The sequence below is a fragment of the Pinus tabuliformis genome, chromosome 8 (assembly GCF_031772625.1).
Source record: "Pinus tabuliformis cultivar Carrire ecotype Pingquan chromosome 8, CPIR1, whole genome shotgun sequence".
Classification (NCBI taxonomy): Eukaryota; Viridiplantae; Streptophyta; class Pinopsida; order Pinales; family Pinaceae; genus Pinus; species Pinus tabuliformis.
In genome coordinates, this window is record NC_142294.1 from 1,451,168,288 (window position 1) to 1,451,196,091 (window position 27,804).

Genomic DNA, 27,804 nt, shown 5'->3' on the forward strand with positions numbered 1-27,804 from the left:
CTATAATCTCATCACTCTTCGGTACTCACGCCATTCTTAAAAACTGTCCTTATAAGTAACCCACCACCATGCGGGTGTAGTGTGCAGTACCAAATCCAGTGCTTGGAAGCGATGTTTCTCAGGTACTTCTCTTTCAAAGGCATCCAAAAACTTATCTACATCAGTTAAACCATCATAATAAGGTAGATTTCTTACCTTTGATGACACACAACACAATAACTTACTCATCATATTGCAGCGCAGTGTAGATGCTTTGTGCAACCTATTTTGCCAATGCTCCAACTCTTCATATGAATATGATGTACAAGAACTTTCACTGTCCCATGCAATTCGTCCATCAACTATCAGATTAACCCAGTCTTGATATCGCACTGTTATTTTATAGATCTGGTCCAAATCATCGTCGCTTTCCTCATAATTGCAGACCGGTTCAGTATAGCGTTGTCCAATGGTGCTACAGTGGATAGCGATTTTCTTTCAAATGACATTGTCTGCTTTTTCAAATTGATTACCCATTCACTTCGATAACCCAATCAATTCCCAGGAGTGCGGGGTGTGGATTGTTGTCATCAACAATCTCTATCACTTCAAAATCGGCCAATGCATTCGCTCCTTCTATATCTATGGTCACTCCATGCAATTGCCCCATAGGGATAATTTTTTGTTGATTTTTCATTCTTAATTGAATCAGAGACCACTGCAGCACGGGTCTCCCCATTCTTTCCCATGTCTATTTAGGCAAAACGTTCGCATTTGACCCTAGATCCAAAATAACTTGATGCATCTTATAGTCTCCTATTTGTGCGGTGAGCCTCATCTCACACCCTATTCTTGTCTTATGTTTGCCTATCTTTCTGACTGCACGGTGCCCTTCAGGATAAGTTTCCTTACCAGCACACTTATTTATTAGCTCTTGTAGCCCTTTTATAGCCTTGCTATCGCGCAACAGCTTCATACAGGTCTCAAACAAGGTTGTAAGCATGGAGGGGTCAATGTCTTCAGAAAGCTTGTCCTGACTTCATGAGGTAGAGGCCTCAGTGAAGCTTTTCTTTGCTTCCATGAATGTTTCCTTTGCGCACTCCAGATCAAACCCAACCTCCTTTTCTGGAGCCTTACGGATCCATCCACTTTCTTCAGGTTGTTTCCCTTTATCATCACCAGTCATCATTCCACTTCACAGCACAATATTCACATTGGGATCCTTCTCGCGGGGCTCGACCCTCATCATCTTTAAATTTTTGGTAGTTTTTTGAGGCTACACCTTCTTCTCCTGCATCTTAGCTATCAATACAGGGCATTCTTCTATCGCGTAGTCAAACTAAGTATAATATCGGCATGACGCGCGTGTCTGGCTCGTACACTTCAGCGCATAATGTCTTGGCACTCCATAATTATAGAAAATAACTTGCCCTTGACCTCTACCAGGTCCTCCTCCTAATCAGCCTTTTCCGCGCACTTGATATCCTCCACGCACTCCCCCAACACCCTGATTCAGAGGCTAAGTTTTTACTTGCATTCAATATGTAAGCGTCCTTTCCATCATCAATTCATAGCTATGGCAGTTACGCTCATCGTGGCCCACCGATTTACAGAAATTACAGAATAATTGTTGCAGCATCCATACAAACTTCTGTAGAAAATGACAATTATTTGTAACATGTTTTCTAGCTACTTGACAAATAACACACTATAGCGTGGGCCCTGTACTTGGTCCTGCTGAAGCTTCCTACCTTAGAGGCGTTGGTGCTCCTCCTGTAATATAATTTGCGAAGACAGGGTAGTGATCTTTATCATGCCCCTGGATTTTACATTTGAGGCACCAAAATTCTTCACACACCTCTGACCGAGCCGCTTTTTCCTTTTTCAAGCTTTGTAATTCTAAGCAGAGATTATGCAATTCCATGTGGATCTGTTGAACTCCCAAAGAAGCATCCTGAATAGTTGTTCATGCAGTCGCATCACAATTTTGAGGGCTTATGCCTAGGTACCTATATTTTGATGCGATAAAGCAACCCTTAGGTAAGGCAGGAGTGAGGCTACAAACCATTCACGGTGCTGACTATCCATGAAATTCATATTAGCTTCGCGGATTTGGAACTTCAATCTTTGATCTAATTCCCAGGGCATTTCGTCGGGCCCCATCATGATTTCCTTGAATCCAATCACTGATTGTGATTCAGACTTGGGCTTATCGAATTCTTTTTTCAGAGCAGTCTAAGTGTCTATTAATGATGCCAACGGGTTATCGGTGTAGTACTTAATGTACCATGTCAATGCGTGATCCTACAGAGCGGTAACCAACTGTGCCTTCTTTATATGATCATCTGTAATATTTTTTGCCATCCATACAGCCTTCACAACAAACCAAATTGATCCCAGTCCTCACTTCCCAAGCCCTTGAAAATGGGCAACTTCATGGTATTCGAAATGTTGAACAGTGGCAGAGGTGGTGGTCGTATGGGTGAAGGTGTATGTTGTGGAGGTGAAGGTGGAGGTGGTGTGGGCAGATGAGGTATTCGCAGAAAACCCTGCTTTATCAACTGTACAACGCTTCGTAGTGAGGCCTGTACCGCTCCCTCGTCGTCACTCGAAGGAGGTTCTATCAATGGGTTGTATTTAGGACCTGCTCTCTCTTAATTTCTAAAGATTCGTCCACTTTGTATAGATCCAAACATAAAGGCAGTGGCATAAACTGCTTTTCACACAAGAGTATTGTAATCCAAGTATTCAAAGATCTCAAATACTTACCTCATGGTCCCTTAAAAAAGCGTCGCTCTACTTCATTGTAGCTAACTGAGGTATCGACTACGAATTCTGTCACAAATCCTCCTTTAACTCGATCAAGACAGTGGTCAATAGCGTGCGTGATCTTATCTTCAGAAGCTTCCAACCTCTGCACTAGCTTCGGGTTCCACACTATTGGATTGTCAAGTCTCCACCTTCCTTGGTCGTTTGCCAATTTACCGATCCACTCGTACAGTTCAACCGAGAAGGTGCAAAAGAAAATTTCGTGTATCTCTGTGTACAGATATCTGTCCAACGACTGTTCTTTTGTGAGGCACAGATTTATGTTCTCTTGCACTGCGAATTCGTGGATATTTCTATCCAACCACTTCTCAATTTCTTTCTTTGTCAGATTCTAGTGATGTGACATCACACATCTCTTTATGTAGATCCTGCTCCTGCCAACGGAACCATTTGTTGGCTTAGGGGGTCTTGACCCAGGTTCAGAGTTAGTTGCGCTTAACAAATCCCTACACTACTATCCCTTTCGACATCAATCCGCAGAGCGCGGACTGAAGTTTCACCCGAAGCAGTATGGGGGGATGTTGGAACCAAGTTTTTGCACCCAGAGATCAACGTGATGTCATTTTGTGACCTAAATCTTCTTTTGCGTAGATTGATAAGCCCTTATGGCTTATCAATGGTACTCCCTTTAATCAGCCTCTAGACCTCTGCGAAGGTCTACGACTAGCTTTTACGGACCTTGAATAGGTGAATTAACTACTTATGTGCATCCAAGATTATTTTTAACCCAGTGTTTACTCAGATCTACTTAAGTGTTCGATAATTCTAACATACAATGATATAATATTCGTGTAAACCCTTAACATCAATTGCGTTCATATAACAATATAGATCAATTAAAGTTGCACATTAATACAACATTATTTCATAAACCCATCATTCATCACAGATAAAGCACATTTATACATAACAGAAGTAAATAAATGAAACATAGGAATTTCTATAACAATCTTCTTTATTGATATTAGTGAATGCTTACAGACTCAAGACTTCCCTACGTACTCAACTGCATGGGTCCGCACACTCAGCTGCAGACTCTACTCTAGGGCTCTGCGCACACAACTACAGAGCCTTCCTTCTTACTCTGTGCGCTAATTCTCTAGACTCTTTCCATAGACCAAAATTGTTACTTGCCTTAGACATCCCTAAGACACACCTATTTATACAATTCCATGGTTCGCGGACCGTGGGTAGTTCTTCAAAATGCCGACTTAACTTACATAAAAGAGGGTAAAACCCTTTTTGACTTTTTAATTATCTATGCGCTCCGCGACCACAATTTGTGGAGACTTTACATTCTTTACATAAACTTGGGCTTTTGCCCCAAAATTGACCCAGGGGACCCCATCCCAACACAAGCGCAGGTGAAATGAAACGACTGGTTAATTCCATCAAAAGTCTCGTGCTCCTCGTGATCACGAATCAAGAATCTGTTGCAGGTTGTGATGTGAAGCTAAAAGTTGAATTGGTTGATGTGGTCAATCAATATGGAGACATGTTTCAAGAACCAAAGGGACTGCCACCAAAAAGTGGAATTCAGCATGAAATTCAGCTATAACAGGGTTGTCCACTCCGAAACATTGGTATGTATCGAATGTCAATTCAGGAAAGTTTAGAAATTAAAAAACAAGTCCATGAAATGTTAGATAAAGGAGTAATTCTTCCTTCTACTTTACCATGTGGTTCACCAATTGTATTAGTACCCAAGAAATATGGAACCTAACACGTGTGTAGATTATCAAGCTTTAAATAAGATCACAATAAAGAATCGATACCCATTGCCGAGAATAGATGATTTGCTAGATCAGTTGAAAAATGCAAAGTATTTTACTAAATTAAACTTGAGAAGTGGATATCATTAAGTTAGAATAGTTGAGGAGGACATATGGAAGACTCCTTTTAAAACCAAACAACGATTGTTTGAGTGGTTGGTTATGCCTTTTGATATTTGTAATGCTCCATCTACATTCACGAGAGTTATGAATGATGTTTTAAGATCAATTCTTGATGAATTTATAATTGTCTATTTAGATGATATTTTGATATTCAACAAATCACGAGAAGAGCATGTCAAGCATGTTAGGAAAGTTTTGGATATCATGAGAAAAGAACAGTTTTTCTAAATATGTCTAAATGTGAATTTGGGAAAACTTAGTGTATTTGGGCCACATAATTGGAGGAGGTGAGCTAAAGATTGATCCCTCTAAAGTTTCGATCATTGTAAATTGTCCAATACCCAAATTAGTTACAAAAGTAAGGAGTTTTCTAGGAGTAGCGCAATATTGGAGGAAGTTCATTTCAAATTTCTCCTCCATAGCAGCTCCCCTACATGTGTTGACCAGCGTGAAGGTTTTCTTCTAGTGGGATGACAAACAACAAAAAGCATTTGATGATTTGAAACAAAAGATCAGTTCAGCCCCAGTTTTGGCATTGCCGAATTTGAAACAACCCTTTGAAATACAAACATATGCAAGTGACTATGCCATGGGTGCAGTTCTTTTACAGCATGGTAATCTCATTTCATTTCATTCTAAGATTTTTAATGGTGTTGTTATAAACTATCATACGTATGATAAAGAGATTTACTCATTGGTACAAAGTATGAAGAAATGGAAGCATTATTTGATGGGAAAAGAAACCATTATCCACACCGATCATCAGCCTTTGCAACATTTGCAATCTCAAACCAAATTGCAACAGTTAAGGCACTTTTGTTGGATGGGATTTTAACAGCAATTCCACTTGGTAATGAGGTACAAGAAAGGTATATATAATAAGGTTACTGATATGCTTTCTAGACCGATTGTAAATGTAGCCATTTTACTCAAAAATAATTATGTTTTGCCTGAAAGTTATGTTGAGCAATACACACAAGATGTTGACTTTCAAGAAGTGTATTTAAACTTGATTCAAGGCCACCAAGTTGAGGAATTAGAATACCATGTACATGATAATTTGTTATATCATTTGGAAAAACTTTGTGTTCCACAAGAAGAGAGAGTAAATGTCACAAGGGAAGTGCACATTTCTCTTATTGTTGGACATTTCAGTGTAATTTAAACAATGGCAAATATTCAGAGGTATTTTTATTGGCCTCATATGCTTGAAAGCGTGTCACATTTTATAAGAGGTTGTTCATTGTGTGTAGCCAGTAAGCCTAGTAATAGGAAACTAGGATTGTACACACCACTTCGAGTGCCTTCAAGACCATGGGAAAGTGTTTCCATGGATTTCGTAGGAGGTCTTCCTTTGTCAAGGAAAGGTCATGATTATTTGTATGTAGTTGTGGATAGGTTTAGCAAGATGTGCATATTAATGGCTTGTAAAAAGCAAATTTCAACTAAACAAACAACTCAACTTTTCTTTCAAATTGTATAGGTTCATTTTGAATTGCCTACTTCTATTGTAAGTGATCATGATTCTTGATTTGTTGGGAATTTTTGGTCAAGTTTATGGAACTTGATGGACACCAAGTTGAAGAAACATACAACCTTCCATCTGCAAACAGATGATCATCTCTCAAACTAAAGTGGTAAGCATGACAATAATTCATTTACTAAGAGGATATTGTAGCAAACATCATAAGTTGTGGGATGAAGCGTTGCATTATATTCAATATCATTACAACCAAGCAAAACACTCTTATACTCTAACTTCGCCTTTTGAGGCATGTCTTGGGTATTTTCCTAAATCGCCTTTGGATTTCATATTTGAGAAAGATGCAGCTGTAGATGGACATAATGACATATACAGGGGAAATAAATTCATTGAAAAAATTCATTTGTTTCACCAAACAGTTCAAGAACAACTAGAAAAGAGTCAAGGAGAGTATAAGGCAAGGCATGATAAGCATCATGTGGATCATCAGTTTCAATTAGGTGATGAAGTTTGGCTATACATTAGCAAGGAAAGGCTTCAAGGTGAAGGTAAAAAGCTTAAACCAATTTGTTATGGTCCATTTAAAATTCTGGAAAAGATTGGTAATAGTGCTTTCATGCTTGATTTTCCTTCATATATGCAAATCTATTCCGTTGTTAATGTTGAAAATTTGAGATTGTATGAAACTCCTTTGATTGAAGATCAAGGAGAGAATGTTCAAATTCCATCTATAGAAGACTTTTTTCCAGAATACCTTTATATGCTTCAACAAGACACTATATTTGATAGAAGGACAAGGACAACTAAAAGAGGAAATACTGATTATCTTCGAGTGGGTCTCAAAGGTACACATCCATCAAAGGCCAAATGGATTGAAGTGGGGAAGGTGAAGGAATGGTACCCTCATCTGTTCAAATAATTGAAAGTGATCCTTTTGGGGTCCAAAAGGCTTCCAGTGGGGAGGAGTGATTAGGTGTTCAGAATTATGCTAAAAAATCAAAGTGTTACAATTTTGTCAAACTTAGTTTTAGATTTAAGAGCTATTCATTATGAACCCTATGGTGCAAATGAAACTCGAATCTAATTTCGTATGCATAAGTTAGAGCAAGTCAAAGTTCTGGTTTGACTTGCCTACATGGCAAGATTGGGATGATGTGGCAAGTCTTTAGCGAATAAGGAGGCACAAAGTGGCAACACACCATTGGCCCTCACAAATCTCATATCGCAGTGCTAGGTGGAAAAGGTGTCTCAAATTAACCCTCGGTAGGTTGGGATTAGTGAAAGGGATCGACGAACAGGTATTAGCACAGTTTGAGTTTCGAACGCGATATGTTATTGTGTTTCAGTTTTATGTTATGGTGGGTCCGTGATATTGCATCACAAATGTTTCGCTGTGTTAAAAATCCCATAGTCAATTACCAAATGCGACAAGTGATAAGACCCCAGACGTGGTGGTTCTTTATGAAATAGTGTAATATTTCGTTAAGTCTGCCTATATCACATTGCAGTGTTCTGTCGCTTAAACAAGACCTTCCGCCCGCTTGAACTCATCGATTATGATATGCGATAAGACCGACATGATATGGCCCATGGTGCGACGAAATTATTGCCCGGTTAGCGAATTTTGGGGCTAATTTGTAGTTTTTCGCCAGTATTAGAGCATTTTTTGGAACAAATAGTGGGAGAATTGGGAGAAGTCATAATTCCTTCAGTTCTTATCCAAATTGAATGCAAAAATAGTCAATTCTAGTAGTTTTGGGCATTCTGAACTCATTGAGACAAGTTTCAGAGGCATCTGAGCATTGTAAATACTCTTTTGATGTAGTTTGAGCATAATAGAGAGGCCCAAGCCATTGGAAGATGGACCAAGGAGACGTAGCCCAGGAGGGGTGAACTCCTTTATCATGTTCTTTTTGTGTGTTGTATATTGATTTTATATATTTTTTGTTCAACATATGTTTTTATGTTAAATTGTTTATAACATTTACATAAGAAACTCTCATGGGAATCTGTTAATTGCAAAAGTTTTTGAATCCTTAAGCACTTGAAAAGAAAATGATAAGCATCTTGGGTTTATTTCTGAATGGGGAATTAGCACAATAATACTAATCTGCTCCAATTTAGATAAACCATCAAGGAGAAGTACTGCCTTGTCGGAAGCTATGAGGATAAATACATAAAGTGAACCATGTTGCGGTAGGGAAGGGACCAAGACATGCTAGAGTTTATCAATATTTTTCATACCGTTCGCAAAAAGTTGGGTATTAAGGATTCTGACAGGCATTTGGTACTCAAATAACATGGTTACCTACATAGGTACATCCAGGAAAAGATGGAGTTCCTGGACATATCTTCACTTGGCATGATGTACCGCTACGCTATCAAGATCAAGCATAAGTTTAAACAAAAGAAGCGAGACTTTGGATCTGTGAATCCGAATAAAAAAGGACAAAGCCGAGGCAGGATGACCCAAGACAACCCGTCGAAGTTGTAAGAAAATAAAACTATGAAGAAGTCAAAGAAGGTCACAAGAAAGTGGTGTGAATTCTATAAGAGCCCCACTCACAACACAAGTGAGTGTTGGGCCAAGCAGTCGTTGGTGGCCAAGTTGAAGGCTTCAGAATCAGATGTATGTTTCGACCCCGAGTCACATCCCAACAAGAGGAATGACAAAGGGAAGCAGATTATCGATGGAGAGCCCAGGGCCACTGTTGCAACCACCAAGATCCAAAAGAATGAGTTCGAAGATCCAGAGGAGAGGGAGCGTCTTTTCCACTCACAAATGTGGGTGAAGGGTTCGCCATTGCAATTCATTGTCGACAGTGGTAGCCAAAAGAACCTTATTTCAGCAAAAGTCGTGAAGCGGCTGGGCCTGCTGACCATACTAAACACGTAGATGTACAATATTAGGTGGCTTCACCAAGGACGATATCTCCGAGTCAGCCAGTAGTGTCGCCTTCCTTACAATATCAATCCCTTTACAGATGAGGTATTGTGCGATGTTTCTCCTCTCGAAGTTTGTGATGTATTATTAGGACAACCATACTTATGGAAGCAACATGATGTATATGAGTCTAGACCTCACTTTGTGATTATTTATTTCAGTAATACATTATATAAGATACCGAAGGTAGCCCCAACTATTGCCACCTCTTTGATCCATGCTAAGAAATGGAGTAAGATCATCTCCCAAACTACATCTAATGACGCAACATTATTGTTAAATTTTATTGCCTTGTCCAGAAAGATAGAGTCTGAACCCAAAATTTGGTGCCCTACAAGTAGTTAACCCGTCTCGTAAACAAGTCATTAAGGATACATAAAATTGGGAAAAGACAATGAACCCATCCTCTAAAAAGCCTTTTGAAGATGCATGACACTCGAGGAAGGCAAAGAGCACATATTGGGACATTTTGCTTTATATTCCAAGTGGAATTTGGCTTATGATAAATTTCAATCTTACCAATCATATGTGCTTATTTTTGGATAAAAGTTTTCTATTAAAAGCATTACGAGTATGGATGTCTTTGACTCTTTTAGTTTTGTGTAATTGTTTTGTTGAAATTATTTCTATTTGGTAGTTTTATATGCTATGTGTTGTTCAAACAAGGTTTTGTAGAGACGAAGACTACTTTTGCTTCTTTTGAGGTTCGACATGCTAGAGAATGCCTCCTCTCTTCCACCCCCTTTAAAATACGGGTTTCTCCTAGTTGGGTATTTAGGTGCATCAAAAGAACAAAACCAAAAGGAATAGTTAGTTTTAAAGGCTTTTTTGGTTTATTCAATTTACAAACTATTATGAACAACCAATTGTCAATGATTAACCTTGAAAGGGAGCATGCTAATTATGGAGATGTTAATGTAATATTTTATGACATATTACACACAATGCAACCTTCAAGGAGAGAAGAAATAAGTACCTATAATGGTCATTTTCCATAGCAATATTCATTGTTAACAAAGTCTTTACATAACCCTAAAAATTATTAAAAAAAGATATTCCTAAAATGTGCTTATCAATTTTTATACCTATTGTGATAGTTAGAAGAAAATTGAAATGATAAGTAAGTTTCTATGTGAAATTGAACTAACCCATAATCTTAAATACCAAACTCTTATATTATATACCATGTTTTTTCATCTTTAAAATCAAAAGAACATAAAATAAAATTGAACTTTTAAAAATACTCTAAACAAAAAATTAGAAAAGTTGGAAGCAATAATCTTACAAATGAGGAGAACCTCCTAAAAAAAACAAATATATGTTAAACTTAAAAGACTTACAAATTCAAACTACTCAATTCAACTTTAAATTACTATTCTTCTTAAACAAGGAAAACTACATTAAAAAACAAATAAAACTATATTACAGTGCATTAATTTCAAACTATTTAATTTGATGCTAAATTACTATTATGTAATTATTGCAAATTTTGAAGAAATACAATGAATGGAAAACTACAACAAATCATAATAGAAAAATACCAAAAATCCTCTGCAAAGCAAGGAAAGAAGAGCTACCCGCAACATATGCCTCTTTAAATAATAACAAGTAAGGAAACCATCATAGCAAAGTCATTTTTCACTTTTATCTTAAGGTCATTTTTCACTTTTATCTTAATAGAAAGGGATAAGAAAACCCTCAACTTCAATGGTTATAATGTTTTATGTGCAGAAAAATTGACGAGGCAAGGATGTGAGGAGCATGAAGTTGTATAAAATATGGTGATTTTGAAGTGGTGTTTAACGCATATGCCTCTTTAAATAAAAACAAGTAAATTTATGCTTTCCCACCCCCTCTTTTACCTTCTTTGACGAGAAACCTTGCTGAAACCTTAGAGTACGATGAACCAATAACATCTTTGAAGTATTAATAGGCTCAAGCATTTTATTGGTTGACTGCCCTGTTTTTATATTGGATATTCCACTCCTCGGAGTTGGGGTTTTCCTTACAGATGGCATCAAATGGTTTGTCTCCTGTACCCCCATCCTGATCTACTCTACATACGCTTTGGCGGTTATTGGTGCATTTCTTCTCTGCGTATTTTGCCGGATGTTTGGTTCCAGGAGAGCAGTACAATATTTTGCCGAACCAACAAAGGACAAGGAATATCTTAAACTCTGCATCTCTCGCTGTAATGCTTTTTGTAGGGTCGGTAACATATTTCTGAATTCTTTTGATCAGTGACTACATCTTCAACAGATCATCTACTCTTTCGATAACGCACGAGGTTTGATTATAAAGAAACACAAATCAAACATCTTTCACTCTGCGGTGGAGGAGATTGCACACATCTTCGGGATTTCACATGCTCCCGTGGATTCCTGCCTCACTTATTTGGGTTTTCGCATGAATCCAAATAAATGTTTAAATTCAGACTGACAATGGGTCATGGACATCTTCGGCAGGAAAATAAATAATTGGACTCACAAGTGGTTGTCCCATGGAGGCAGGCTTGTTTTTGTAAAATCTTTACTGCAGAACATTCCTGTATTCTGGATGCATCTCTTCAGATTTCCCAGAGAGATCATCTCCCGCATTGATGCTATCATCACAAAATTTATATGGTTATGTGTTACGGAAGGTAAGAAGATACATTTAGTTAACATAGATAAACTTTATCCAGGAGGATAGAATTTGGAGGATGGGATATCAAAAAGACTGAATTGTTCCATTGGGCTCTACTGTCCATGAGCTTATGGTGGGTTATCTCTGGATGTGGCATTTGGAATGGACATCTTTATGGGAAAATACCTTAAATACAGAGACCCTATGGACTGGAGCAAACAGGGTAAAAGGCACAAAATTAGCATCATACATTTGGAGAAGTCTATTACTGACTAGGGAATGGTCAATTGAGAACCTTTGCTGGTCCATTGGCCCAGGGAGGAAGACCCTGCTTGGAAGGGATAGGGTTTATGGAATTGCTGGAGATCAAAGCTTCCCCAGAGGTGTTACTGAACACTTAAACTCCAATATATCTCATGTTTCTTGCAGATCATGAAGGGTTGGGATCCCCTGGAACTTTTCCCCATTTGGATTACAGCAGACAATCTGGATCTCCATGGTGGTCAGGCAGAAATCTGGGACAGATACATCTTCCACTTATTCTTGGTTGGCATCACATTTAATGAAGAAGCAGACACGGTTTTCTGGCGTGCCAACCCTACAAATGGTCATATTTCTGTTAAGGAAATTTTCAATCATATTTTCACATCTTGTGGGGGCTATGAGGACAAATGATGGCTTTCAAAAGCATGGAAATGACATTTACCACAAGATTTTGCTATTCGTATTGTTTGTCCAGAGAATTAGAATTTTGACATGGGTCAATCTCTGCAAATGGGGATTCCAGGGTCCGGGTAGATGCATTTTATGTCAAGAAATGGAAGAGAGTGCTCTACAGCTTTTCATTGATTGTCCTGTTTCAAAAAGAACCTGGATATATGTCCTACAGATGCTGGAGATACATGAGAATCAAACATGTAATTCAATTGAAACATGTTTCAGATTTTGGTTCAATGGGCATATAGAAAACAGAACTATCCCTTTTCATTTTTGTTGGGGATTGGGGAAGGGTCATAGTGCAATTTTTTGTGAGGACAGACCATTCAGCCATGTTCGGGTTGCTTCATAGAATTGTGCCTCCTTGGAGTAGAGGAAAATTCTAACACCAAAGTCAAATAGGCCTATTGCTTACATGGATAACACACTCTCTTATCCTTGTGGTCATTTGCGGCATTATGATTACCATCAGCGGAAACTACTACTGGAAATCATAAGCCTTTGGGAGCCTTTTACTGCGCAAGATGGCTGAACCATTCATTAATAAAACTATTACTCAAAATATAAATGTCAAAGAATTATAACTCAAAATATAAATACCAAAGAAAACGGAAACAGAAACAAAACATATAGATATGTTTACGTAGACTTTCTTAAAGATACCAAGCTAAAAAGTGAAAAAAACCTTGAGTGAAATATGTTTTTATGTTAACCTAAAGAGTGCATAAATTTTATATCATATATATTTGGAAAAACACATTTTAGAATGATTTAAATATAAAATTTGAGTATTTATAAAAATGTTACCAAATTCCTTTATTCTATTCTATGTAGAAATAGAATATGAAACAGAGTTATTCTAATTAACCATTCACTCGAAATTGGGAATCATCCAAACTCGATAAACAATGCAACCAAACTGGGGGTGTTTTATGGTCCAAATTGTTTGATAGCAGAGCGAGTCTAAAAAAAATTGAAACCTTTTACACAGAAAACATGCGAGCATTTTATGGTCCATATTGTTTCATAGCAGTGGAACATGTCAGTTTGTAAACAAAAATGAAAATCTTTTACAGAGCACATCAGAAGCCTGAACCTGCGTCTCCTTTTATTATATTACTCCAAAACATACAACACATACTATATACATGCAAGCACATTGCAATCGATGGAATAACTCGGGATGGGAATGGATATGTTTATTCTATCAATTGGAGAACCGCTTCCTACACACATATATATACATTATGTAACCGCTTCTTCTACAGCCACAGCAGGTCCAGTATGACATCTTCATACCGCGTGAAAGGTCAACCAGAGATCTCGATGGATATGGGTTGCGGAGGTTGGGGTTCAGGCTGCTTCGGCACTGTAACGGTCAGCACCCCGTTTTCCATGCTCGCCTTGATCTCTTCCATCTTCACATTCTCCGGCAGCCGAAAACGCCGAAGGAATTTTCCACGAGATCGCTCAATGCGGTGCCATTTGTCGTTCTTGTGCTCTTCTTCTTTGCTGCGCTCCCCGCTTATCTGCAGAACTCTTTGGCCCTCTTCCAACTCTATTTTCACCTCTTCCTTCTTCAAACCTGGAAGATCAGCTTTGAAAATGTGCGCCTCTGGCGTTTCCTTCCAGTCGATCTGAGTATTGGCTACCGCAGAAGTTTCCTTTACAAATTGCCCGGATGGCCCCCCTGTGGCCAGATCTGTGAATGCTTGGAAAGGATCCCATACTTCCAAAGAGAAGGGATCGAATGATCTCCTGCCGAAAAAGCTGGGAATTATCGACATTTTCAACTAGTAATGAATTACTGCAATATATGCGACTGGAATGAATACAGAAAAACAACACTCTGATTTCTCAGTGTTTCGATTTCAAGATCGATCTTGGATTGTATCAGATGAGATGTTACTTTCTATTTTTTAAGACGAGGAGGAACCATCTAGTCGACTCTATAACACAAGAGGTTCGAGATGATTCTCAAATGCTCGCAAGAGGATACAGGTGTAAGCATTCTTACGGCAACATGTCAATTTTCACTTTGCCGTAATTGTAATTGTTTCTCCAGAACCATCTAGCCTCTCACATTGTTCAGGAAGTATGGCCTACGGTCATATGGCGGTCATATGGTATATGCTACATAATCTAGAAGAAACGATGTGGATGTCCGAATTGATGTTAGATATGCAGAGGTGTAGCCCTGCCACATAGGGACGCGGGATTTGACGCCCAATTCTTTCTCATTGAGTATTAAAAAAAAAAAACAATAAATAAAAATGGGTTTTTTAAGTCAAATTTATTGAAGAAAATAAATTGTGCATAGGAGTAGGTGTAAATATTTAATCTACTCAGGGTTAATTCAATTAAAAATAATAAAAGATTAAAAATAATATAGAACCGAGTATGGTGGAAATGTTTTAGTGTAATTTCAATTTATAAATACAATTTTATTTTTACATAAGCACTGAAGAAAACATAATTAATAGTGAGAAGTAACTCATGTAAGTATATATTTTAGCAGTTGTCTATAACGCGACTTTTTGAAAGCCTTTCCGGCGGATTTTTCCGGTGAAAATCCGGCAGCAATTTATTGGAACCCAAGTTTGATAGCTAGTTTCTGCACAATCAAAGCGTCCCAGGGGTTTTTCAGGGCGCTGAATCCAAATATGCAGTTTAAAAACCATTTTAACTGCAACAAATCATGATTTAATCTCAATTTCTTCCGCCGGATTCCGTCACCGGAATCTCCAAAAAGTCGCATTATAGACAACTACTATATTTTACATCTTATTTTTATCTATTTTTTATGTAAAGATTTGCTTAAATCACGTTGGGAAGTAATTAATAGTAGATATGTTATTTAATTGAGAATAAATTATTTTCAAGTATTTTATTTCTGGATGTTTTCTCTCTTAAAAATAAAACATCACTACACAAATATCTAAAATTCATACATGAGTATTGCAACTATATGCATAAATTGTGGCATTTACATGAGCATTATATTGTGCAAACACCTTCAAGCTATGGTCCAATTAAATGTTGGTAATCTTTTTTTAATAATATTGAAAAATAAATATTTATTTTTCAAAGTTAAACATTATAATTTGTAAACAATTTGCATTGGTCAATGTTAAACTAATAGGAATCAACAGACATATTGATCTTTGTAGGGACTAATAAGAACTAGTAATGATTCCAAAACGATATTTAAATTTAATTAATAAACACATAAAAACTTAATGCAACAATAAACTTACAATATAACAAGTTTCTTAACCATGGATATTATTAACTTGTAAATAGGTTTTGTTACAATACCATGGGCCAATAGCATGGCTTATCAATACCACAAGTCGAAAAATCATTACTCATTTCACAATAAAAAATTACATATGGCATTGATTACATAAAGTGAAAATTCTCCATCATATGGATGGGGGGTGTCTGAGCGTGAAGGAGAGAGAGAGATATGGGGAGGAGAGAGAGAGGGAGGTGTAAGAGAGAGGGAGAGAGAGGAAGGAAGGGAGAGAGAGATAGAGTTGGAAGGGGACAGTGGGAGGAGAGAACAAAGACATAGAGAGATAGAGGTAGGAGTGACAAGGGAGAGAGAGGGAGAAAGAATGAGAGGAGAGAGAGAGAAGGAGAGGAGAGAGAGAAAGGGATGAGAGAGAGAGAGAGACAAAGATATGGGGGGAGGAGGGCGGCAGAGAGAGAAGGAGAGAGGGAGGGAGATAGTGACAAAGTTGGAGGGTAGAGAGAGAGAGATGAAGGGGAGAGAATAAGGGAGTTGGGAGAGAAATGGAGAGAGAAGAAGGAAGAAAGAGGACTTGAGAGGGATGAGGAGAGAGGGAGGGAGAGAGTAAAACAAGAGGGAAGAGAGAGAGAAGAAAGATAGATCCTGCCTAGATATTTTATGTGTGTATATAAAAGCCAACATAGATCCATCTTAACCCTGAGAGGTCTCAAATCTTTCAAGCTACAAACCTTTTCTCAACTTGTTTTACACTAAAAATAAATTTACACCTCAAGAGATTTGATCCCTCTAAATACTTGATAGATATAAAATTAAAATAGATTTATATTGATTTAGGAGTAAAGAAATTACAATATCTTCTGAAATTTATTATCAAAATTCAAAATATATATAGATATATATAATTAATAAATTGTGGTTATATTATTAAATATAATCCCTGCTTTATTAACGTTTAAATCCAAATGCGATCAATCCGTGCTGGATTTTGTATTCTTTGAAAATTATACATGCCAGCGTTACTATTGTTTTATGTTTTATTTGTGGAGATTTATTCCGTAGATACACATTAGATAGAGATTTATTTTAAGAGAATTTTATATAACATGGTATAACTATGTTATTTTAAATTTTTTTAATATTATAATAAATTTGTAAATGTAAAAGTCAAATCAAATAAAAATAATAGTTTTTTTATATAGGTTGTATTAGCACATGTTATATTTGGATTATGTTTGAGGTGGGGTGTTTTTTGCTAGAGTAATAGAATTGGTGGAGGAGTTCACTATTCCATAGTGGAGAGGATCTTAAATATTGGGATGGTGTGGTTGTGTTTATGTACACACAAGTATGTGATCAATAATGAAGATAGGTTATATGGGTTATGGTGAGAAGGTAATTTCAAGCTTGTTTGTCCATCTATCGTGCTAAGGAGAAATGAATAAGCCAAGTCTTTCGCTGCAAGAGGATTGGCCTGGTGTTGGCTTTGGGAAAGTTGAAGTGATGAGAGGACCGTCGATATCATTTTATAGCTAATTCTAGGTATCCATGTATTTGGAAGGTAAAATTTTCATCTTGGCTATGTATTCCATCTGTTGGGGGTATGCATTGTGCTGGAGAGGAGGCCTCCTAGTTACTAGACAATAACAAAGAGAGGAGGTGTAATCATAGTTGTAAGATGAAGCTCCTTAGGCATCCCTTGTTCCTTCCTCGAGTCCCTGTGTTCAACGTTTGTCGTGTTCTTCTGGGTAAATCTTTATTTAAATATACAATTCTCTGTCAAATTCTATCTTGGATTTCTGTCTGAATTCTAGAGTGGGCTTAGAGGTGTTTATGTTTGGTTTGGGTTGTATTAAAGTTCTTTAAATTTCACATGTGGTCTGGCATCCCTCTACTTTGGCAAGCCTATTGTTATGAAGCCCTCATTTCGCTCCATTCATTGTCACCCTTCTTCATGTGGTTTGTTCTTCCTATCCCTATGGTTAACTCTAACCCTCCTATTTTCTATCTCCTTAACTTGCATCTGGTCAAGACTTTGCAACATAATCACTTTCAGGTCTCTGTCATGAACTATCCCTGTGCAGACTGCAAGTCCAATCTATCTCAGTTAGACATGCAGGGACAAAGAATGCAGAGTAGCCATGGAGGGGGTGGTTATGGACCCCATGGACATAAATGGTCCCAACAACAAGCCTGAGAGGCTGTTGCAATCTACCACTCAACGTACCCCCTTGAAACTCGAAATGAGGTTCACTAATTGGAATCCATTGATCCGGATTTAAACAGGAACACAACAAATTACAGAGATAACCATATACACAAAGATGCAGCGGAAATAATACTTCATTTCATTAATGGAAAATACTGAAATATGCTTACAACCAGAAATGGAAATAAACCAGCTAGGGCGATGGTAGCTTATCTCTGAGAAGAGATGTGATGGCTACATGCCTCTGAGCTGTGTTACAATGAGGCTCGAAGGCCTATTTATTGTTGAGAAACAATGGAAAACCCTTAACATTCCAAAACCTAACCCTAGGAGATGAAACGCCAAAACTGTGGGCCCCGTTTGTGGTAAATTGGTACATCAACTTCCCGGGGTCGTAACTTTGGCATATGATCTTCGTTTGACGCGTACCCATGTTGCCCCCGGATTCCCCAAAAAACGTCGTTTAGGGCCTCAAAACGGCTCCGGAAGTTCAGGACCCGAAAAACTGCTAAAAATAGTAAGTTGTGCTACAATTAAGGAAACTGAAAATGCTGAGAAAGACAATGGTGGGGGTCCAGGTGGACTTGGCAGGTGGCCACCAATATCCACCTGGATCATTCCTCCTCCCTTAGGAAGCAATGGTCCCCATTGCGTTGAGCTCCTCCATGAGATGAGGAAACTTCTGCTGAACTTGTTCCCTGGTGAGCCACTTGCCCTGCTGAAGGAGTTGGCCTGCTTTGACAACTCGATACAGTTGGATATTCTGTTGGCGAGTGTTCTTGATCTGTGTGTCCATGATCCGATCAGTTGCAGCTTGTTCCATGCAATCTGGATTTAATTCTGTGGGTTTGAGCTGTTCTGCAATGTCGGATGTGTCTAGCAATGGTGGAAAGTATGGCCGAAGGCGGTCCACATTGAACACTGGGTGCAGGCCAAGGAATGGGGGAATGCTGAGCTCAAATGCATTGTCTCCCATAGCCTTAGTAATGGTGTAAGGACCATATCAGAGTGGTCTCAATTTCCGATAGGCTCCAGTAAGGCGTTCCTTTTGCAAATGCAACCAGACTTTGTCGCCCACCTGAAACTTGTGTGGCACCTGATGTTGATCATGTCGCTGCTTGTACTTGGCATTTGATTTCTCAAGAATGTCATGGACCTGCTGGCGAATATGTTGGATGCGCTCAATGAAGCTGGTGGCCTTATCTGTTTCGGACTGGACATGAGCTGAATTCATGTGAGTAGCTGCAAGTGGCATGGCCACATCAATGGGGCATAGTGGCTGGAATCCCAAACCCACCTGAAAAGGGCTATGGCCAGTGGAGCTGTGAAGAGCTCGGTTGTAGCTGTGCTGAACATAGGGGAGGCTCTCGTCCCATGTGCGTGGATGCTTTGAGTTATACATGCGCAGAATGTGCACAATCATCCTATTGACAACCTCTGTCTGGCCATCAGTTTGAGGATGGAAGGCTGTGGACTTCGTGAGTTTGGTGTCCAGCATTGACCAGAGACTGGACCAAAATGTGCTGAGAAACCGACTGTCCCGATCTGAGATGATAGACTGTGGGATCCCAAAGTGCACCCACACTCGTTCAAAGAAGAGTTTAGCAGTGGCTTCTGCTGTGATATTCTTCTTGCAGGCCACCATAATGGCCATCTTCGAGAACCTGTCGACGACCACAAAAACACAGTCATTTCCATGCTTAGTGGAAGGAAGGCCTGACATGTAATCCATGGAGATGGATTCCCAAGGTCGACTAGGGGTAGGCAACGGGGTATAGAGGCCGTGCTTCTTAATGGTCGGTTTGGCAATGGCACAGGCAGTACATGATCAGATGTACTTCCCAACATCCTGTCGAAGATTCGGCCAATAGAAATAATTTTGCAGTACTGCCACTGTTTTCTCGACCCCGAAATGCCCAGCAGCCCGACTGTAGTGTGCTTCCCAAATCATCTTGGCACGCTCGCTTGAAGGAACACAAAGGTGACCGAGGTGGCATAATAGGGCATCCTGGAGGTGAAAATCTGCAACATGCCGACCCTCCAAGAGTGTCTGGTATGTGTGGCCGAATTCTGGGTCGCTTTTGTAGAGAAGTGGCCAATCAGAAGTCTCGTGCCCACAAGAGTTGAGCACGGTGGTTAGCGCCATGATCGGTGGTCGACTGAGGCAATCTGCAACATTATTGGTGCTGCCCTTTTTATACTTGATATTCAAGTGAAACTGTTGCAGGTATGTAGACCACTTCTGATGGCGATCATTCTGCAATTTCCCTTGGGTCTGTATGAACTGCAGGGGTCGGTGGTCTGTGTGGATGACCGTTTCCTTCCCCAAAATGTAATGCTTCCATTGTCGGCAGGCCTGTACAATGGAATACATCTCTTTATCATAAGTGGGGTACTTCCGGACTGTGTCTGAAAGTGTTTCACTGTGATATGCCACTGGATGTCCATGTTGAGTAAGGACTGCCCCAATAGCATAGTCAGAGGCATCTGTCTCGACCTCAAATGGTTGTTGTAAATCTGGTAACGCGAGCACTGGTGCCGTGCAGAGGCGATCCTTCAACTCCCTGAATGCCTTCTGTTGAGATTCAGACCAAAAGAATTTTGCTTTCGCCCCTCCCTTGGTGACTTGACTCAAGGGCCAAGAAATATGAGAAAACCCCAACACAAACCTGCGGTAGAAGTTGGCAAGACCTAGAAAGCTGCGGAGCTCTGTTAGAGTGGTTGGAGAGGGCCAATCCCGAATGACTTGGATCTTGGCTGGATCGACATGCACCCCCTGTTCATCAATGATGTATCCCAGATACTGAACCTGGGTCATGCCAAAAGTGCATTTCTCCAAATTGGCACATAGCTTGTGTTGCCGCAGTGTTTGGAGAACCTGTCGGATGTGGTGGAGGTGCTCTTCCCAACTCTGGCTGAAGATCAGAATGTCATCCAAGTATACTACTACAAAGGAGTTGGTGAATGGCCGCAAGATGTCATCCATTAGCCTCATAAAGGTTGCAGGAGCATTCGTCAATCCGAAAGGCATGACCAACCATTCGAAGAGGCCCTCCTTGGATTTGAAGGCAGTCTTCCACACATCTGAGGGTTCGATTGGTACCTGGTGATATCCTGACTTCAGATCGATCTTGCTGAAATATTTCGCCCCCTTTAGTTGGTCTAGGAGGTCATCAATCGGCGGGATCGGGTACCTATTACGGACAGTGATCTTGTTCAGCGCCCGATAGTCAATACAGAGTCTCCACGTCCCATCCTTCTTCTGTACCAACACGATCGGGCTCCCACAGGGCGATGAACTCGGACGGATGTGACCTTTCTGCAGGAGCTCCTGAATCTGCCTCTTGATTTCATTGTTCTCCAGAACGGAGCGCCGATAAATTGGTCCATTGGGTAGCGGCGCACCTGGGGTCAGATCGATGGAGTGCTTGACTTGACAGTGCAGAGGAACCCCTGCTGGGGAGGTGAAGATGTCCTCGTACTCCTCCACAATCTTGTCCATCTGTAGTTGTCGTGCAGAGGGACCCTGTCTGGAGGCCGCGGCCACTGTCTTCTTCTTTCCTTGAGGGCGTATCATCAGGAAAACAAATTTCCTGGTTTTGGAAATGATCTTACTGCATTTTTTTGCAGTAATCAAAGAGATGGCGGCAGGTGGTGCTACCTCTGGTATCCTGAACAACTTATTTCCCAATGTAATAATAACAGCACGGGGCCTTGATTCATACACAGCATGTCGCTTCCACAAGTATGGTTGTCCTAGTAATACATCACAAACTTCAAGGGGAGCAATGTCACACAATAACTCATCCGTGAAGGGCTTGATGTTGTATGGAAGGCGACACTGCTGGCTCACGCGAAGATCTCGTCCTTGGTGAAGCCACCCAATGGTGTATGGTTGTGGATGTGCTGTGGTCGGTAAGCCCAACCGCTTCACGACCTCTGCCGAAATGAGGTTCTTTTGACTCCCGCTATCAACAATGAACTGTATCGGGGAGCCCTTTACCCACATCTGGGAGTGGAAGAGACGCTCCTCCTCCTCTGGATCTTCAGGTTCATTTTTCTGGATCTTTGCGGTAGCAACAGTGGCGCTGGGATCCGCATCAATGATCTGCTTCCCTTTTTCATACCCCTTATCAGGTTCTGACTCAGAGTCGGAACATGCATCTGATTCTGAAACCTTTAGCTCAGCCACCAGTGACTGCTTGGCCCGACACTCACTTGTGTTGTGAGTGGAGCTCTTATGGAACTCGCACCATTTTCCAGTGTCCTTTCTCGGCTTCGCGGCGCTGTTCTTTGCTTGCAGCTTCGGCTGGTTGTCTTGGGCTGTCCCGCCTTGGCTTTGTCCTTTGTTCTGTGGTTTAGGGGCACCTTTCCCCTGCTTTGGATTCATAGATCCAAAGTCTCGCTTCTTTTGTTTAAACTTCTGCTCGACCTTGACAGCATATCGGTATGCTGCGCCGAGTGAGGGGATGTTTAGGAATTGTATTTCTTCCTGGATGTACTTGTGCAGGCAGCCACGGTATTTGAGTATCAAATGTTGCTCCAAATCCTTGATACCCAACTTTGTGCGAAGGGTATGGAAAAGATTGGTGAACTCCGGCACGTCTTGGTCCCTTCCCTGCCGCAGTGTGGTCCACTTTATGTATTCATCCTCATAGCTTCCGACAGGGTAGTACTGCTCCTTGATGGCATCCCGGAACGAATCCCAGGTGGGTGCGGCTGAAAATAGTGAGCCAGTACTTTCATCCTTCTGCTCGCAGTAGGTTTCCCACCAGTCCTTGACGTGGGGGGCTGCTTTGAGAAGAGCAAAAACAATCTTTTCCCGACTCGAAAATTCATGAACAGAAAAATAACCCTCTAGCAGATTTAACCATTTATCTACGGCATCCGTGTCTATCTGACCCTCGAATATGGGGATTTCAAAATTAACTTGTACCTTAAAAGGTGTGGCGTTTCCAGAGTAGCTGCTGGAAGCTGATGCGTCGCTTCTGGGTAGCCGCTGAAGGATCTGGGCAAAGTTGTCCATCATCGCGTTCCGTTGTCACTCGAGGGCTTCTTCGAGCAAGATTTTGATGGGATCTCCTAACCCCTCGTCTTTCTTCTCGTCCGCCATGGGAGGCCGTCGGGATTTACGAGGGTGGTCTTGCAAAGGTTCAACCAGTTCAAGCCCTAACTCCTTATATCCCGACCTTGTTGGGGACATGTAAAGAAAAACAAAGAAAAAGCAGACTGCTCTGATACCACTAATCCGGATTTAAACAGGAACACAACAAATTACAGAGATAACCATATACACAAAGATGCAGCAGAAATCATATTTCATTTCATTAATGGAAAATACTGAAATATGCTTACAACCAGAAATGGAAATAAACCAGCTAGGGCGATGGTAGCTTATCTCTGAGAAGAGATGTGATGGCTACATGCCTCTGAGCTGTGTTACAATGAGGCTGAAGGCCTATTTATTGTTGAGAAACAATGGAAAACCCTTAACATTCCAAAACCTAACCCTAGGAGATGAAACGCCAAAATTGTGGGCCCCGTTTGGGGTAAATTGGTACATCAACTTCCCAGGGTCGTAACTTTGGCATATGATCTCCGTTTGATGCATACCCATGTTGCCCCCGAATTCCCCAAAAAACGTCGTTTAGGGCCTCAAAACGGCTCCGGAAGTTCAGGACCCGAAAAACTGCAAAAAATAGTAAGTTGTGCTACAATAAAGGAAACTGAAAATGCTGAGAAAGACAATGGTGGGGGTCTAGGTGGACTTGGCAGGTGGCCACCAATATCCACCTGGATCATCCATAGAAACTATAGAAAGATAAGCTTTCTTGGACTCTTAAATCCTTAAAGATGTTTCCAATTGGATTCTCGAATTTGGACACACTAAGGGAAGAACGAAAAAATACTTACATGCCCTATCAATGCATTGGCAAATGAAGACCTTGTTGCGAAGGGTACTAGAGGAAAAAAAAGAAGAACGATCTAATATATTTTCCAGTCTCAAGGATGTCAAACAAGTTCAAAGAAATCAAAAGGTTTGTTTAGAAAGAATGGATGCACAACTGACCCATATCAAGTTCCACCTCCAATGTGATCCTAATCCTCAAGCTCCTCCAAGATAAAGTACTAAAGACCTGGAATCGGTCACCTATGAATCTTGATTTTCAACGTGTTAATTTACAATATTTAGTTTTATGCTACTGTAGTTGTAATCATGTTATAACTGTTAAAACTCTTAGAATTTTGGACAAATTACTCAAATGATAGGTGGAAAAAATTATTTGGTTTCCCATTAGGCAGATTGAGACCACCTACACAGTGACATGGTTAGGTTAGTTTATGGAATGATGTATTTGATTTGCATGCTTTTTCCATGAAATACATTATTAACTTACATAAAAGGAGATATATTTGGAATTATGATATATTTATGTTGGTTTTTAATATGTTATGTGCCAATTCCATGTTGAGTATGAAAGAAATTACACATCTCTGTCACACTCAGTAACATGCTTTTCAAATTTGAAATTAAGATCGATTTACATCAATTCTTAATATGCTACATGCCAAATCCGCATTAAACATGAAATAAATTTTAATATGTCCCTCATAATAAGCAACAAATCATTCAAATATTTTAATCATATGAATTTTTTTACTTTCAATTGCTTTATCCCCACACACACATACATTATTGAAGTATTTCTCTTTATTCACAAAAATATAGTTTTTTTTTTCATGTAACATATTTAAATGTCATATCTGTATGTATATACTATAATTAATATATAAAAGATCTATTTTAACTTTATATTTATCATGGGTTGTTAGAGATAAAATTTTGATCTAGTTCCACTCATGATAGATTTGGACTTATGATGTACTTAAGTTGGTTCTCAATATGGGACATCTCAACTCCATATTAAGAATTTAATGCATTACAAACCTCCTTCATACTACAAAGTAAAAAGCACCTATGGAAAAAGTAAGCTTTTCTTTTACTTTTAGTTGCTTATTCTCCTTGCATATATTGAAAGTTGATATAAAATTAATTCACTTGAGGTGGCCATGAAAATATTTTATTTGTGGCTTAACAGTATCTTTGTTTTGTTATTAATATTTTTTCTAAATGTCATAGAGTCCATATACAATTATATTACTAAAGGTGGATATTTAACTATTTTATTTAAAGCTGACTAATATTTCTTTTGGATGTTACATGTTATCTTCATGTTGAGGGAAAAAAGGTTTTTATTTTTATTTTTATTTTCATATCTATATATATATATATATATATATATGTCAATTGAGTTTAGCTTGGGTGGTTGGGCAGGATACTTGTTATCCTCCCAACCTAGGTTCAAGTCAGGTAAGTTGGCATGTTGTTGCTTCGGAATAAAGTAACTTTGTTGCACTCTTAAATGAGTCTATATTGAGGGTTGACCTAATACCAGAAACCTCTCTCTTGCCTTCAGACTGAGAGGGAAGTTGACTTTCTTTCTTGGAAAGTACCTAATGCCCAAAATTTTCCTCAATTTTGGTTCTCTTGGGTGGTTGAGCATAATGGTTGTTATTTGGCCCACCCAAGTTGAAATCCCTTCTTATGACATGTTGAGTTATAATTCCTTGATGAATATTATTGTAAACTCATAAGTGAGTATACCTATGTGATAGCTTGGTACCGACATCATCACTTTAGTTCTCGGGCTTGGAGAGAGGAAGATTTCATTCCTTGGTAACATATATATAAGGAGTTGATCAAAAACAGTCTTAAAAACTAGAATTATCTCTCTATCTTGACTAGTGCTAAGAAGAAAATTAACATTTCCCATATATGAACTAATTCTCATGAGCTTCATAGTGAAACAAGGCACCGGTCTATTCCCAAACACATTGAGACAAAAGAGTTTGTCACATTTGCGACACTGAGAGGGTTGAAGATGAAAATAACTTTCTCTTAGATTACCCAACTCTTACTCACATTCGTCCTAATTTTCAAAATATTTTGTGGATTACCAACCTTATTGACTTGCTAAGTCAACAAAACTACAATGACCTAGGAACACTCCTCTCCCTTCTTTTCGATCATAGAAATAACATGTTAAATAATCTCAATTAATCTCTTGCTTTCTTAAGGTCCAATAGACCATATTGGTCTTAGTGGACGTTAATCATCATCATCATCATATATATATATATATATATATATATATATATATATATATATATGGAAAAAAAATATTTATAATAGTTAGGAATGAATATACATATTGTGGTCCAAAAATGGACTAGGGAAGACTTTTCCTCTCCCATAAGTACTACTTCTCCACGATTCTTTCACACTTTCTTAAATTTCTTCAAAATGAAAGTGTAGTGTCATATAATCCACAAAAATCTACACATGTGCTTCAAATTTAAATAAAAATCGTTATTCAGTTCTTCATCTGACCTCTTTCAACAATCCTAAAAGAAAAATTAGAATTGGAACTCCATTGAGTAAAATTACACCCCATCATGAAACTCATGAACACTTAAAGCACAGAGGGGGAGTGACAAATCATCAACTTTACAATCAAGCTAATTGAAAATGTGATAGAATGAAATTCATTTGAAGAATAGATCAGTTCTTGCAAATTTATAACAAAGGGCCTAGACAAATGTGTTAGTGTCCGTCTTTGAAGCCTTCCACTAGTGATCAAACATGCTCTTACAAAGTGGTATTAGGGTGTCAAAGTCAAATTTTGTCATTTTAGTGAGTCTTCAAGTAAAATTTGGTCACTAGGTATTAGGTCTAGGATTTTTTTTCACTCCTTTCAAAGTTTTCCAAGTATTGGTCCATGTCACCATTCGAAAGAGTGTACCGCCATTAACAGAGTTGTCATCATTATTTCATGTTCCAATGGGTCATTTTACACCTTGTTTGTGCTTCAGTTGTGCTCAGATAAGGCTCATTTCCCTCTCCTAGTGTTTTTGTTTCTGAGCAAGACAAAATGAATTTGGAAAAAGTGAGAGAGGTTTTTGTCCGTAATAAGCCAAGGAAGAAAAAACTCCCTCAATTTTTACACAGGTGTCATGGTTTTAAAGAAATGTCAAAAATACAGTCGCTACAAAAGAGTTGTTGCACCTCTGGAGTGACCTTGGTAAAATCAATTTTTCTCTTATATGAAATGAAAAAATGACTTGCTTGATGAGTCAATTGATAAGTAGACACAAATAGCTTTCCAATGAGCTATCATGAGATCAATTTTGAGTTCAGGAACACCTTCACAAGTTGACTGCAACAACACTCTACATTTGGGCAACCTCATTCTGCACATTTTGACTAGTCTTAGGAGATTTGACTTTTGACAGAGTACATGAACTCCAAATTGAAAAATTCAAGATGTTCTGCAAATTGGACTCGACAGGATTTCCAACGAGCTATCACATGCCCAATTTTGACAATGGTAAGGCTATCAAAAGTGAGTTTGAAGTTGGCGCTACGCACCAGAGGCTGGCGCTACGCTTTTCACGGGAAGACTTTTTGGAGAAATGGTTTGTACATTTCGATTCAGCATGCATCAAACCCAAAAAATATCAGCAATTTTGGAGCAAAACTTGGTCACCAAAAGGTCAAGAAACTACCAAAAAGTGACCTCTTTACCTCTTTTTGGACACACAGAAGTAGCCTTGGGAGATTTCACTTTTGAGGGGGCAAATGACCTCCAAATGCACAAATTCAAGATGTTCCAGAAACTAGATAGGAAGATCTTTCCAATGAGATATCGTGGGCTCAATTTGGCTAAGGGGAAGGCCTCCAAAAGTAGCTGTGAAGTGGCGTTACACACCTAGCCAGTGGCATTACGCATAGAGCTAGTTTGCTCAAAA

The 27,804-nt window shown here is 39.2% G+C and overlaps 1 protein-coding gene across 2 annotated transcripts in view; it reads right to left on the minus strand.

Moving 5' to 3' along the window:
* Positions 1–14,459, minus strand: part of LOC149241209 (17.8 kDa class I heat shock protein-like) — a 92,516-nt gene extending 78,057 nt beyond the window's left edge. The window contains exon 1 of one of the 2 annotated variants that reach the window (XR_016246567.1): positions 13,727–14,459. Coding sequence is in view for 1 of the 2 variants with exons in the window: in XM_089373915.1 (XP_089230041.1) it covers positions 13,783–14,259 (477 nt within the window). In the remaining variant the exon portion in view is untranslated. Of the gene's footprint in view, positions 1–13,554 lie in introns of those variants that run through there. The other variant, XM_089373915.1, reaches the window with a different exon arrangement.
* Positions 14,460–27,804: the final 13,345 nt, after the last annotated feature.